At 33.5% G+C, this 13,845-nt stretch overlaps 1 protein-coding gene across 3 annotated transcripts in view; it reads right to left on the bottom strand.

Moving 5' to 3' along the window:
* Positions 1 to 11,828, bottom strand: part of LOC147073631 (glycoprotein-N-acetylgalactosamine 3-beta-galactosyltransferase 1-like) — a 40,529-nt gene extending 28,701 nt beyond the window's left edge. For 2 of the 3 annotated variants that reach the window (XR_015070333.1, XM_085944143.1), the window contains exons 1-2: positions 11,795 to 11,828; positions 8,346 to 8,402 (exon numbers count right to left, since the gene is read on the bottom strand). Coding sequence is in view for 2 of the 3 variants with exons in the window: in XM_085944143.1 (XP_085800269.1) it covers positions 8,346 to 8,367 (22 nt within the window). In the remaining variant the exon portion in view is untranslated. Of the gene's footprint in view, positions 1 to 8,345; positions 8,403 to 11,491 lie in introns of all 3 variants that reach the window. The other variant, XM_085944144.1, reaches the window with a different exon arrangement.
* Between the last annotated feature and the right edge of the window lie 2,017 nt (positions 11,829 to 13,845).

Genomic DNA, 13,845 nt, shown 5'->3' with positions numbered 1-13,845 from the left:
TGAAATAAGACTACAATAAATTTACAGATGGTGACGGGTTCTTTCCTTATGATAATGACAATAAAATGAATTTCCCGACTCTTTTTCTTCTGGGTATGCTATCAATGCAATCCCTGTCTACCCGAAGAGTGATTGTTCTTTTAAAGCATTTCTTTTTACTTCTTCGTGGGTTCATTTACAATCCGCATATACTGGCAAATATTAATTTTCATGTTCCCACCAATATCACTCGCAGCTCCACGGTCTTCAAGATACCTCGTCGCAGGACAGATGTTATGTTTCATGATGCTGTGTATCGTGCAATTAGCTTATTTGATGACACCATAAAAGTTGATTTGTTTTTTATTAATTATATAATGTTTGTAGACGTTTTAAATAGGATAAATTTATAATTGTATATATTATCATATTTCTTTAATATTTACACATGCTGTCTTTTCCACTTTCTTGTCATATTAGTTGTTATTTGTAATTAAGATATTTTTATATATTTGTATGTATTATGTATTATGGCGCATTGGCCAAAAGCTGTAATGCCGTAATACTCTTTTTTATAAATAAATAAATAAAAAAAAATAATTCAAAAAATACTAATCTGTATATAAAATATCTAAAATTATGCAAATAAATCATACATAACTTTGGATATTTTATAGATAGAATAATATTATATTATAGTTTGGTTTAAACAGGGCTTAATGAATTTAAAAAAAATGAACCAACAATGTGTGTAATATGTATTCTTAATCCAACGAAAACCAATAAGTATGACTGAAAAAGTGTGCAAAATTTTATCCATATCGCCCAAAGTATACCAAAATTATTATGGTTTGGTTTTGACAGGGTTTTATTTAAAAAAAACTAACAAACGCTATCTGTAAAATAGTAGCCTTAGTTCAATAAAAATAAATACGTATGACTGACCAAGTTAAATGTATACTATTTATGGCGGATCTTAACAGCCTACCTCCGGCCTTCGCTACTGGTGTCTATATGCCCCAACGAGCCGACAGGTTGGGAAGAAGAATAATAATACTTTGTCATGCAAATGTTGCCGAAGGGAGAGGGGGTGACTGTTAAAAATTAAAAATAAAAGTTTCATGGCCTTTGTGAAAATAAATTGTTAGCCATAAATATGATAACGAAATTTAAGTACTGTATATTGTAACTTGAATATATAATAAATTATTACACTGATAAGCAATGTTTAACTGGTTTACTAACTGTAACTAATTCATTTATTTTTTTAACATATTGTGGACATTACAAATTATAAGTTTAAGACGTTCACAACATGACATTTAGAAACAAAGATATATAAATATAACAGTATTACATAAAAAAAGAGATATATCAGTAGATGAATTAGATAGGTACAAGGAAGTACACCGGATGAGTTAAGCAGACCCTATTTTAAGATTTTATAAAACAACATCCACCTAAACTCATTCTCACGTAGGTGGAATATATCAACACCCGAAGCAATTTCGTTGAACATAGTTATCACTCTCCCAATTGGCATTACCAGTGGCAGGTTGGTTCTGCACCTTGGGAGAATAAACAACTGGTGGTCTCTATTTCTAAGATAGTTATCAGGGATACACAGGTCAACACTGCCCAGAATGGCAGAGTTCTCATTTATACCTTGTATAAGTGGAAAAAAATATGTAGCTAAATAAAGATTTCTTCTAAATTGCAGACTGCAGTATGTAAGCATGCCTAAGAGAAAGTCAGTTGGATAAAGCCACGGATAGTATCCATACAACCTCAAGTAAAGGAGTCTCAAGAATTTCTTCCGTACCCTCTCCACCATAAGGCCATACTTCAACTGGTGCGGTGCCCAAACAATAGACCCACTCTCAAGTCTGCTTCGAACTAAAGAATTAAATAAAAGTTTTAATACCGTAACATCTGAAAAGACCCGGGAAGTACGCATGACGAAGCCCAACATTTTAAGCGCTTTGTTACAAAAAGATTTAGTTTGTAACTGTAATTGCATGTTACCATTATTACAATTAGGCTACACATCGAAACTATTTTTTTAATCCTTCTTGAGCTCATTTTTAGTTTTTTTCACCGTTGAGAACGTATATTCAATTAGGCAAATCTGACAACTGTTTTGGTCTCGCGCTCTCCATAGAATAATGGCGGATAAGCTTCTGTGGTGTGCCGACATAACGACCAAAACAATTATGCCACAGAAAATAAATCTCTATTGTAAAATATCTATAATTATTTGAGCGATAAGACTTTGTGGCATGATTTATAGAAAAAACCTACATCCAAATGTCAAAAATCGTAAAGTTGGCGCTTGAGCTCCTTTGGCATTCGGTGCCTCATTTAAACTTTAAAATAACTTACATTGTAAACACTGGCAAACCTCACGGAAAAAATCATGTGTTGGTAACAAAAACATACCAGATGGGGTCCGAAAACAAGCTATTTGGCTGAAAAAAAAGTGCAAAAATTGAATGGGTAGGTATATATGTAAAAACCACATCACATTTTCCCAGAAACTCATTTCAAAATTGACATATAATATTAATTAATCCAACAAGTTATGATAAGTAATACTTAGGTAATACTAGAGAGTGGAATCCCCGATAATCGTCAATCCGTTGCCACATGCCTAAGCACACATTAAATAATAATATCTGATACCAATATATCACTACAATGCCAAGAATGCTCCTATTGTTTCATTGTATTGTTTTATTTCTCAAATACCGACCTACCTTCATTAAATATCTGAATAAATAAACTAAAAATTGAGCTTATTTTCAGAACATTTAAAGTTGTTAAAGGCATCAAAAAATGCTAATAAAAACGCTATAAGCTAGATGCATTTTTTGATCGAGCAAGAAAAACGATAAGTTGGCAACGCTGGGTGCACCAACAATGACATTATACTTAACTGTCAAGGTAAGCATGAAAATCTATGGTAATTTTATAGTACTCCATATTGTTACCGTTCAGGCAAAAGTCACCAACTATCAAAAAGGCAATTTTGAGTTGAGTATGTCACCCGAAGTGTAGAATTATGTTCTTAAAATGCAAGTCACCACGGTACATTAGTTAGTAAAATGTTGCTTAAATACGAATTACTCAAAGAGATCGAAGACTAGATAGGGAACATGCCATCATTTACGTACGAAATAATACGACATGGAGAAAAGACAGTTGGTATTACTGGAAGCTGCTAGCTTCACAATCGTGTTGTAAAAAAACATGGCGGATGCCGGATAAATGAGTGTTGTATTATTCTACATTATTCGGTTAAAAAAGTGTGTATTAATGGAAGAATACAAAGGAGTAACAGCATTTCGCAACATTATATATTAATTTATACATTGATAGTTTTTCCTAAAACATCTTTTACAATAACAATTCACAACTTTTACAAACGTCAAAAATTGTTGTTTATTGTGAAAAATATCCAGGGCCCTACTCATAACATTATTTTGAGCCAAAAATATACAATGTGTTTTTCAAAGTAAAAACTGTTAGTGGTATTTACATAGATTTATATTTCATTTCAGAGTTAAATATATTTTTAAGAATAGGTACCAAACAAAAAATTGTATTTATATGAAGTATGTAATGGACTATATGTAGCAATTTCGTAATGTTATTTAAATTATTTAATTTTTTTTGTATGAATTAATATAAAATAGATAAAATATTGTAATTCTTAAGTGTACAATCAAATTTTAAACATACCTACCTGTATTTTGTGTCTAATAGGTTTATATAAACAATATGTTAAAAGCGAACCCATGTTATATTTTTATTTCATAAAATATTTTCAAAATACACATGTGTAAATAGGTAGGTAATATAATAAACTTTTTTTTTTGGTTAGTAAGTAATTAACTGTAATTAACTGTAATTATATTTTTATTATATTTTATTTATTTGTATTTTTTATTTAACAGTTTTATCTAAACAATAATACTATGTTATTTTATATATTAAGGCACACGTATCAGTAGTTGACCACTTAAGAAAAAAAAAATCAACAAAAATAACGATTAACGTTTAGCATTAGACCGAATGATGGCAAAGCAAGTCTACTTATAATGGATCAAATGTCTTAATTAATATGATAAGACAAAAATTAAGAAAGGGTCTGTTACAAAAAAATTGTGTTCAATTTTTCAAAACCATGTTACTGTTTCAGTAGTTGACCATCTAAAAAATTGAAAGTTCCAGTAGTTGACCACTATATTTTTCAGTAGTTGACCATTTCTAATCAGGGGGCTTCATGGCAAACTATCTAGCCCATAGCTACTTGAATCAACTTGAATCAAGTAGCAATGGGCGGTTTAGGAACAAGTTACATAGGAGAGGATTTTGTTTGACAGCTAATCATCAGCTTTGTTCGGGTAACAAAAGGTACAAAATTAGTTATTTCATCAAAGTAAAAATACAAAAATAAATTTATTTTAGCCACCAAGTACATACATACTACATAGTAACGCATAGGCTCAGTACTTAAGGGTGGATGTGCTCAGCGTGGGTCAAAATGGAGCTTTTATTCTATTTTCAAAGCATGATCCTGGACATTCCTTAAACGTTGTAGATAATCTATTTATATAATTTTGAAGCCTTATTATCCTTTATATTTATTTTAAACATTTGATGACTGCATAAAGTATTTTTATTACATAAAATAGTATTCTTTTAAACCTCTCGCTCTAATGTTTTAGAATATAGTCATATTTCAGTACATAAATGTGCAGTGGTGTTAAGATTTTTTACATTTATTGATTTTTAAACGCATTTATAAAACCATCAGCATAATTTATGTTGACATTATTATAGTGAAATATTTAAGATAAAAAATTATATTAATAATCTCTGTGATCCCAAATTTGACAAGAATTAGGCATTTTATTATTCAAAAACTGGGCAAGATTAACACATTTGAAGATAATTCTAAAGATACTAATTATAACCTATGTTTTCATTCCATGTAACCATTCAAGTGTGATAAACATCCTACGAATAATGATTGACCTAAGAATAAGGTAGTGTTTTTTTGAAATACGCCATTTCTTTTGGCATTCCCCAGTGGTTAAGCTACAACATACGGCCGTAGCCATAAATTGACAAACTAAAACTGAAGTATGGAGTAAGATCATGATAACGCGCGTGTTTGAACATGTACCGTTTAAAAAAAAAGATTTTTTTTTCGATTAGGTATTATGAAGTCAAAAACATTAAATTGCCATATGCTTACATCCACTGATATCCTTAAGGTGACACATCAGTGAAACGGCAAATAATTTTCAACTATAGGCGCGACGAAATTTTGGACTCGCTCGCATTCAGTGAGAGAACGTCGAGTTGGAAACACGTCTCTTTGTTTCGTGATGGCCACTGGCCAATTAATTCTTAAATTGTGTAAAGATGACTAAAAACGTTACCCATTTACTTAAATGGACGTATGTTGGATTTATATGACAAATTATATCTCGTTTGACAGGCGTCATTTGCACCCGCGACCCGCAATCCGCGCATCGCCTGGCCACGATCTTTTTAGACCGTGCCTCAACTGATTTACAGCCTTAACAATTTACTTAAGAAATTAAAAATAAAATACTTACTGCGTGAGGTGTTGTTTTTAAATAGCTGCTATGACGCTCCTATGACATATGGTGATGTGTTAGTTCCTCAACCTGACCACAGATGGCTTCACTTGTCTGAACTTTACAATTTAGAGCATTTAGACCTTAGTCAACCTGTTCCCTACCACCCACTAGTGGGCGTTCCAGCTTTCATGGCGGGAGATAGGAGTTTTAAAAACATTTTCATTACGTTATTAATTAAATTAGTTTAATGTAATTTTATCAGTCGGCATGCTTCTATGTATACAAAGTATAAATAAAAAGATAGATTTAACTACGGTGAGTTGTTTTGTAAATATTTATTCTGCCAAACTTAGCGAACGTCTGACATAATGTAGGTGTTTGGTAAGTAATTATTATTATATGCTTTAACTGCTTTATACATTTTATAAAGTAAAGTTACTTCCCTACTTTATAAATTAGGTACTGTGAAACCGGTGGGCAGAAAACAGAAATACAAAAGTGGGCGGTAGGTATAAAAAGGTTGAATACCCCTGATTTAGAGCAATCCCGCTTCTATGTTTCTTATTTTGGGCTTTTTTATTGAAAAAAGGTCAACTACCGGTACATTTACCTTAATGATCAACATTTACTTTGTATGATGAACATTTACCTTATATGAATTATTATGAACATCTATGCAAGACCATAATATTATTATTTATTCCAAGGTTCCCTGCTACTTGTGTCAAGGTGCATGTGAACGTTTCCATTGTATAAGTAGTGTCGTATCTTAAGACTTAACTCATTTCTACATATCTAAATCGAAAATTTAAAAAATTAAAATTTTTTAGCTAACATGTGTTCGCGAATGTGTTAAGACTATACTTCAGCTGGGGCATGGTCTAAAACGATTGTGACTACACGACGCGAAAATGACGCGTGCAGAACAAAACATAATTTGTCATAAAAAGTCAACATGCGTCCATTTAATGTTATGTTTATTGTTCTATTACTAATAATAATAATATATTCATTGACATGTTTTCTTTTTCAAGTAAATGGGTAACGTTTTTTAGTCATCTTTACACGATTTAAGAATTAATTCTCCCGTCGCAATCACAAAACAAATTGACGTGTTCACAGCTCGACTTTCGCTCTCCGATTGCCAGCCAGTCCGAAATTTCGTCGCACCTATAGTTGAAAATTATTTGCCGTTTCACTGAAGTACTTATTATTATTAAACTGGCGCTAGGGGCCGTTCAGGTCCATGGCCGACTGCACAACGTTTCTCCAGGCATCTCTGTCCAGCGCTCTCTCTTCCCAGTTGACTATCCCCAGCCTTTCCGCATCCCTTTGAATGTTGTCCGCCCATCTCCGTCGAGGGCGGCCAAGAGGTCGAGTGCCAGCTGGTGTGCCTTTGTAAATCCTATAGAGAGTTCTAGATCTTTCAGATCGTACAACGTGGCCCGCCCATCTGAGCCTTCTTGACCTCAGAATATTAGTGATTCTAGGTTGGTATCGGTCGAAGAGCTCAGCGTTTGTGCGGATGCGCCACCGGTGGTTCTCATTGACGGGTCCAAGTATTCTCCGGAGGATTCTGTTTTCAAACACTTGGAGCGCCTTTTCTTGTTTTTCTGTTAAACCCCACGTTTCACATCCATACATGACGATTGGCTTGATGACCACGTTATACACCCGGAATTTCGTTTTGATGGACAGCATTTTGGACCTGAACAGACGACTCAGCGCGAAGTACGCTGCATTTCCACTTCTCAGTCGGTCAGAGAGCTCTAGGGACATTTCATTTTTAGAGGTAATGTTGGAGCCCAAGTACTTGAAGAGATAGGTTCTCTCGAACGAGGAGTTTCTTATTCCAATGTTTCCAGAGGGTTCAATGCCTCTTGTCATTTTCAAATACTTGGTCTTTCCCACATTTACTCGTAGGTTCAACCTTTTCGCTGTGTCCTCCAGAGGAGTGAAAATATCTCTGACTTCTTCTTCAGATTCTCCGAGCACCACCAAATCATCTGCGTAGCCCAATATTTTATGGGACCCATTCAGGGTAACTCCACCTTCTGCTTTCAGAGCTTCTCTAACGGCTTTCTCTAAAGCTAAGTTGAACAGCATGGGTGATAAGGAGTCGCCTTGTTTTAGTCCTGCTGTCACCTCAAAAGATTCTGATATACTACCTTGCATATGAATTCTACTTCTGGATCCGTCCATGCATACTTTTATTATATTTATAAGTTTTGACGGTATTTCAAATTCTTTCAATATATTCCAGAGAGCTTCTCTATCAATAGAGTCATATGCGGTTTTAAAATCTACAAAGAGACAGTGTACATCTTGGGCGTATTCCCATTTCTTTTCAAAGATTTGGCGCAGTGTCTTAAGTAATATTGTCATAGACTATAGATACATATAGACGCCACGACAACACGAACTCGCAGATTATCGACGCTGCGTGAAGCGATTCAGCACGATTTGCCGGCGATAGTTTTGGAAACTAACTAAAAATAGGTAGACCTTTTATCTTACTCTAGCGCGTGTCGCAGAGATTATAAGGGTGTCGAATACTTTCTCACTCGCACTCATGCATCGTTTTTGTTCAGGCCTTGAATATTGTATTTTATTAAAAAAAAAAAAAAAAAATGATTTTTCAAACAAATTAAAACTTGAAATCCTTTTTATTTATATTGAATTTATAGGTAATTTGAATGGAAGCTAGATGATAGTGTGGTGAAATAAAAATGTAATGATTTAAATATTTACCTCCTCCAGGTAGCATCCCCATTTGAAATCTTCATTGATGCATTCACAGCCAAAAATCTGAAAAGAACTTTACGTAAAAACACTTACAAACACTTCACAGAAACGGTAATTCACCAAATTAATACAAAATTACGTTAACATATTATCATTGAGAGCTACGGTCAATTTATAACGAGTGATTTACATGTAACATGTTTGACCATCGGTCAGAGCAAAGGAATCTGCGAGACTCTTATATTTTATTACATAAACTGACTAAGTATTATTTATATATTTTTTAAAAATTATTTTCGAGAATTTAATACAAATAACTAAAAATCAATCATACAAATTATTGACAAAGAGAGGTGTAATTGTTTAAATTTCATTATACAGAGAATGAACGGACAAATCAGTAGTTGTCCAAAAGATTCAAAATAGAGGAACAGTAGTCGACCATATTATGTTTACCTAAATATCAGAGAATTTTGAGAGACTAATGATTTTGGGTAGCCTTTAGGGAAGGTAAAGAAATGGGCAACTGGGGGTAACTTTGACTCCTGAGAAAAGCAGAGTATTTTGAGAGACTAATGATTTTGGGTAGCCTTAAAGCCGCGTTGACACGGTCCAAGTACGATCCAAGTAGAGTTGGATAGGAATAATTAGTATGAAGATGTCTCATCCAAGTGACAGCTTCATACTATTTATTCCTATCCAAGTGACAGCTCCATACTATTTATTCCTATCCAAGTTAACTTGGATGAGTAGGACGCGGTCCAAGTAGCTTGGATAGGAATAATTAGTATGAAGATGTCACATACGAGTGCACTTGGATAGGAATAAATAGTATGAAGCTGTCACTTGGATGAGACATCTTCATACTAATTATTCCTATCCAAGTAGACTTGGATTGTACTTGGACCGTGTCAACGCGGCTTTAGGGAAGGTAAAGAAATGGGCAAATGGGGGTAACTTTGACTCCTGAGAAAAGCAGAGAATCGTGAGGGATAGAGATAAAAAATGGATGCATTTCAGAATGATCACAATCCTCAGTCATGAATGACTAAAAAGATTTACAGAGAAACATGCGGAGCAGCAGAGGAAAAGCTTTTCTCAAACATCCTGAGATGTTGAAGCATCGGTGTTACTGCAACAAGAAATAGGGTCATATTGCAGTTCAGACCTAATTCTTTAATAGAAGAGGCCACCGCATGGAGAGGGTAAATTCATTGATTCATTCTTATGGAAGCACTCAGAATCTGGATGTGATGCTAATGACTGACAACATTGAGTGACGAAGATTATGCAGCCAGCGTGGATTTACCATTGTTGTAAAGGGCCTACAGCCTAGATTCCCTAAAATAGCAGAGGGTTGCGGTATAAAAAAAAATGAATTGCCAAGGGATAAAGTAATTTTCCTGATTATAACAAATTAAAAACACCAACACTATTGACACACTACCATGTCCACATCCGCTAATGTCAATAGAGTCTGAAATGTTAAATTTATCAGATCAAGTAATTTTTAGAAGAAAACACAGTATTTTAAAAATTTGGTCACCAATAAAAATTAGCACACGGTTCCTCTAAAGATAAATCTGGCCCTGGATGTGGCAGAATATCAAAAGTCACCATAAGCTTTCTTTTTCCAATCTCCTTAAGGTTTGCGGAGCATAGAAAATAAATGGATGTAAGTATATCGATGGTTTTAGAATCACTGCAGTGACTTTGAAAACCATCTGACGAGATATTTACGTGTTGCAATAAGAAACTAATGTGGTTGTCCATCCCTCATCATCCTGCATTAACCTTACTAGAGCGATCTACAGGTAGCAGACGGATGTGTGGAATTGGACCAATCTTGTGTTTATAAATAGCTATGTGTCTGAGAAAGTTTCTCATGCGTCAAATAATAAGATAGGAGATATTTCAAGTGAGTCTTATTATAATTTTACAGCTGACCTAAGGCATAACAACGTTATCTTGTGGTTTACTATTGTTCATATTATGATCAACAGATTTATTAAGTTTCACCAAATCATGTAATTTAAGTATGTTTAAATAATTAATTGTTATTATTAAATTTAATATATGGTACACTCTCAGTAATCCGCCGCTTGACTATCCGAAAACTACTATAATCCGCCGTTATTTTACTAGTTGAAAGCACAAAATCAAGTTCTATAGTTTGTCAGTATTCGATTGTCAAATTCAGTAGTCCGCCGCGTACAAGTATACAACTCAGATGAGACGGGTTTATTTTGGAAACTTCTCCTTCGTAAAACGTACGTTCATCGCGAAGAAAGTAATGTACCAGGGAGGGAAGTGCCGAAAAATCGCATCACAATTATGCCGTGCTCCAATGCAATCGGGACACACAAACAGATGCTTTCGGTCAAAGGGAAAGCCGGGAATCCTAAGCCATTCAAGAATATCTGTCTCACTGAACAACTGGTTGTGTCAAGTGATTTCCTGTTTAATAAGTATTTAGTTAATAAACTTAGTTTATAAATGTGTATAATTTAGTATTTAAGTACTTGATTTTGATTATAATAAAACCGTAATTTGCTAGTACAAATTTCTCAAAAAAAAAAAATTTTATATTTTTATGAAATAGGTACCTGTTTTAATTTTTACCATATTTTGTATGTATGCAGTATAATCCGCCGCTTTCACTAATTGGACACTTGTCTGGTTTTTGGGGTGGCGGATTACTGAGAGAGTACTGTATTAGATTTATTAAAAAAAAAGTTTCAATGAATTCCACTAAAAATGTGGTAACCTTTAATATTGTGACAGTAAGTAGGTAATGTTTAGTCATAACCGGTTATACTACGATTGTTGTTTATAAATTGCAATATCGGTCACTAAAATTTATTATTATTAGTTTAATTAAGGCTACTCTCTAATTGGGAGTTTTATTTCGTTTGTTGTCAATCGACAATTATTTAGCTTCGGTCTGTTTAGTAATTTTACGCTGACACAATAAAAAAAAAAAGATTTAATCTACGTATTGTGATGGGCGGCTTTGTACATCAATTTGACTATTCCAAGGATATTTGCACAAAAACATGAATGCACTGCGATTAATGATTCATCTCCGAAAAGTACAAGGATGTAACAAAAAGGAAAGTGAATAAATATCGTATTGAAAAAACAACACTAACATGAAGTCTTCGTGCGCAGCTTTACAAATAGCAATCTAAATACTAAATGATAAGCAGTAAACCGCGTATCTGTTTTTATACTTAGCTATCGCCCAATTGAATAGGATAGGATTTATTTTTGAAATATCGATATATACGAGTGTTGGCGTGACCGCGATTTGACGTTTATTTTCCACCAAGAGATAGTGTATTTTGATTAAATTGTTTTTGGAGCACTTTATTTAGTTTGTTTATTACACACATCGCCAGACTGACCACAAATAAATTAAATTGAACATAAAATAAAACTAAATAATTATTCACCTCTCGCACTCACTCTGTATGCCAATAGACTACCTAATAAAACAATAGACAATTTTTGAAACTGACACTTCAAAATAGAACCTTTATATTGAAGGTAGGTATTATATTTCACAAAGCCATAACTGGTCTGAATATATTATTCGATTTATGGTAAAAACCAAAATATTGTTTGAAAAAATACATGCTACAGATAAATACAATCCAATAAAATTTATTCGAGATTTTTTTATTTCTTTCTTAGTATAAAGCAGTTTTTATTAAAAGGTTGGGTTCCAGTGTAAAATCTAATGGGGTCAGTTCCATCAATTAATAAAAAAGAAGGAACCCTGGTTCTTTATAAAACCAATATACTTACCAACTGTGTAGTGCAAAGACTCCCGGAGCATTGATTTATTAGGTAAATTTTAGATAGTTCCGTAATAAATTATTATCTTTGAAGATTATTATACTTAACGAAATTAGCCATGTGGTCAATGTATCAACATAAGATTGGTGTAAAAATAATCTAATTGGGTAAAGCGCTTGGAGGAACAGACTATAATTTGTCACGTAAACGCATCAGATATTTAGACTGTTTAATCAATTTTCTTGCATTTCATGTTGGTTTGATTTATTTTTTAAGTTATAAAAATAACAATACCTTTTCTTATATTCACGTGATTCAGCATAATTGTGTATAACATAATATTGATTAGAACAGCTGTTTGAAGAAGTGCCATAACGCAATCATAGCGGTCCAGTCCTTTACAATCTACATCACTGATACTTATCGACCCAACAAGGCATGGGTAGGTATTATGGAAAGTGGGAGCTTATAATATTTGTTCAAAATATATTAATTTAAGTGAATCGGTTGACTATAAATAGGAGTCTTATACGCTAGGTATTTCTGTTATGACATTTGAAATTATTTTGCAAGCACATGAAGCATTGTTAAATTGGAAACTTCACAAACATTAACACCGCTCAGTTGCCATTCTGATTTTCTTACATACACAATGACGGCCATTTTTTATGTTCATTGTGATTACTTAGTAGAGTGCAGATAAAAACGGTTTTACAAAAATTTTACAACTAAATAATAATGCTGAAGTGCAGTATTATTGACTTCTTATCACTCATGGCGACGGATTATTTTTTTATACGTCATAGCAGTAGTGTGAAGTTCTCAGCAAATGAACCTGCAATGCAAAGTTACTTGAAGCTAATTTCATGTGAATCAATGGTTCTTTTTTTTGCTTCAATTTCATACAATTTTGCTCTACCACTATAGGTTTTTAACATCTTTGAAATCAACAGCTGTTCTGGTTTCAAAATACTTAATAGTGGGGTTCGGTTCCAGTTTAATTTTCAGCTCTCATGCAGGGTTGCAAATGAAGGATAATGTAATCATCAATATTGTTATTATTGTATAGTGCTACATATTTGATAGGTAGTGAAAATTGTTGAATGTCCAAATGCACAATGGTGTAGTTAATATTTTTTTCTGGCAGGTTCGCCACTATCATTCTACTGCGCATGCGTCGTGCAAGTTCCAACTATCGTGTGAAATTTCAGAAGCTTCTGAACCTGTTTGATCCATGCATACAATTTTACAATTTGCACGATAATACATGTTTACATGTTCATTTTCTTGTTATGGCTGCGATAATACATACTGTCAGCAGTAAATCCATACCCATGTAAACGGGGTATAAGTTTGAGGACACGTCATGAAGATCTCTATCGTCAACAGTTAGGAAACAAAGAGGTGCAATAATTGGAAGTGAGTACAGGTGATAAATTAAAAACTGAGTTAAGAGCAGTAGAACATCACGACAAACCTATGTATGCATGTATCATGATTCAAACATCATGAAAATGCTTTGTATGAAAAGTTATACACATTTTATTCTTGAATTTCATGGACATACAGAGGAATCTTGATTTTAGTACAATTACGTCTGAAATATTCTAAATTAAATATCCAATTGATTTGAATATGTACATTTGATTCAACGCAAGACACCATTGAAATGAATTCCAGGCACGTATTCCATTTATAGATGTCA

The sequence above is a fragment of the Rhyacophila brunnea genome, unplaced genomic scaffold (assembly GCF_057557595.1).
Source record: "Rhyacophila brunnea isolate RB1 unplaced genomic scaffold, BYU_Rbru_1.0 scaffold_17, whole genome shotgun sequence".
Taxonomy (NCBI): domain Eukaryota; kingdom Metazoa; phylum Arthropoda; class Insecta; order Trichoptera; family Rhyacophilidae; genus Rhyacophila; species Rhyacophila brunnea.
Note: the sequence above shows the minus strand (reverse complement) of the source record. Positions and strands in the feature narration are given on the sequence as shown.